The sequence below is a fragment of the Gavialis gangeticus genome, unplaced genomic scaffold (assembly GCF_001723915.1).
Source record: "Gavialis gangeticus isolate Ggan-Ray unplaced genomic scaffold, GavGan_comp1, whole genome shotgun sequence".
In the NCBI taxonomy this organism is placed as follows: Eukaryota; Metazoa; Chordata; order Crocodylia; family Gavialidae; genus Gavialis; species Gavialis gangeticus.
Genome location: NW_017729029.1, coordinates 70176150 through 70177763, shown reverse-complemented (window position 1 = coordinate 70177763; position 1614 = coordinate 70176150). Strand labels below are relative to the sequence as shown.

At 53.7% G+C, this 1614-nt stretch overlaps 1 protein-coding gene across 1 annotated transcript in view; it reads left to right on the top strand.

Moving 5' to 3' along the window:
- Positions 1 to 13: 13 nt before the first annotated feature.
- The window catches only part of TMEM192 (transmembrane protein 192), a 42227-nt gene continuing 40626 nt past the window's right edge, over positions 14 to 1614 (top strand). Inside the window, exon 1 of the mRNA XM_019521744.1 lies at positions 14 to 74. Coding sequence (XP_019377289.1) covers positions 27 to 74 — 48 coding nt within the window. The 5' untranslated portion in view covers positions 14 to 26. The remainder of the gene's footprint in view (positions 75 to 1614) is intronic.

Sequence of the window (1614 nt, the reverse complement as noted above, 5' to 3'; positions counted from 1 at the left end):
GCGCGGGGGCGCCTTGGGCGGCGCTGATGGAGGCCGCGGCGGGAGCGGGGAGGCAGCGGCAGGAGCTGGACAACGTAAGCGCGGGGGGAGCCGCTGCGATGCCGTGCTTGCTGCCCCCCGCGCCTCGCTGGGCCTGGGGCGGCCGCCGGGCCGAGCAGGTGCCTCCCCCAGCTGCGCATCACGGGGGCGCTGCGGGAGCCGCTGCTTTGGGCCCCTCAGAAGGGGAGGGAGCCGGGGGGGTGAGCGCAGGGCAGGTGCATCTCCCCCACACCGGGCTGTTCCTGTTAGGCCAGGTCGGGCCTGGAAAGGCAGAGGCTTCTTCCTCCCGGTTGTTTGTGCCTGTCCGGGAAGGGAGAGTGGCTGTGGTGCCTCCCGCTCCCGCCCCTGCCTAGCTAGGCCCCCGGCTGTGGGGGTCGGTGAGGAGGTGGCAGCTTGCAGGGGGGGTCGCCTGAAAACGCAGGGCACTAGGCTGAGGAAAGCCCTCCCAGCATCCTGTCCCGAAGGCCGTTTGGGTCCTGTCAGGCTTGCGGAAAACTGGCTTTGCCGTTGCAGGCGCTGGCAGGTTCTGGCCACAGAAATGCCAGCGTCCGGCTGCAGGATGGCAACACGGCTAGGAGCTGGGCATGTGCGAACTGGACTATCTGCGAGAGGTCTTGGGGGAGGTTTGCATGCTGTCCCTAGTATGGCTGCCAGGGTTGTTTGCAAACATGGTTGGAAGCTGCCAGCCTGATGCTCCCTTCACTCCCGCACCTTGATCTGGAAAGATCTGAGCAGAGGAGTATAAACTTTCTGCTCCACATACAGCTAGTCCTACTAGTGACAAAGCAAGCTGTGACTCGCTGTGATTTGAGCAAGCTGTTTTTTGGCCTGGCCTACACTCTACATGCGTTGCCCTAATTAGAACATCTTGATGTTGGCTTCTGTTTTAAATCAGAGCCAATGCCTCATGTCAGGCACTTCAATATTAGCTGTGTTTTTCTTCCAGCTGTCATGGGCATCGTATGAAGAAATTCTTTGGGAGACATTAAGTCTTGTAAATTGTTGGCTTCTTCCATGTGAAGATGAGTTGAAATTAAGTGTTGCAAAATGCTTCCCTCAAGGAAACTCTAGTATGGTAAAACCTGTTTTGATAAAGTACAAGAATAAATTAGATAATCATTGTATTTCACAAGCCGTTCTCATGACATGAAGGGCACCTATTGACTACTGCTGAAAGGATCAAAAAACCCACCAGACAGCCTGTGGGGTTACATAGGGGATACAGACCTTTTTTTAGGTTGCTTTTGAATGCTTGCTCTGCAAGATTTGTATTGCGTCTCGTAGCTGGAAGTGGCAAGTGAAAAGACAAATATTTAGTGTTTCGACTTTTGAGTGGTTTTTTGGAGAGCACTTAGTACTATCCTCCTCTCTCCTAAAGGAAAGGCAGTCTTTGCAGAGTTCTTGTAGCTGTTGGGAGCTACACCAAGAAGGTTACCTATAAAAGAGGCAATGTTCTGATGCTGTAGTAGTAATGGTTGAATCAGCTGAGAATGAAATGGGTACCTGTCACTAGTGTGGCAGCTCAGCTGATGTCTTTTCATTGTCTTCAAAATCTAAACTGAGACAGACAAGGAG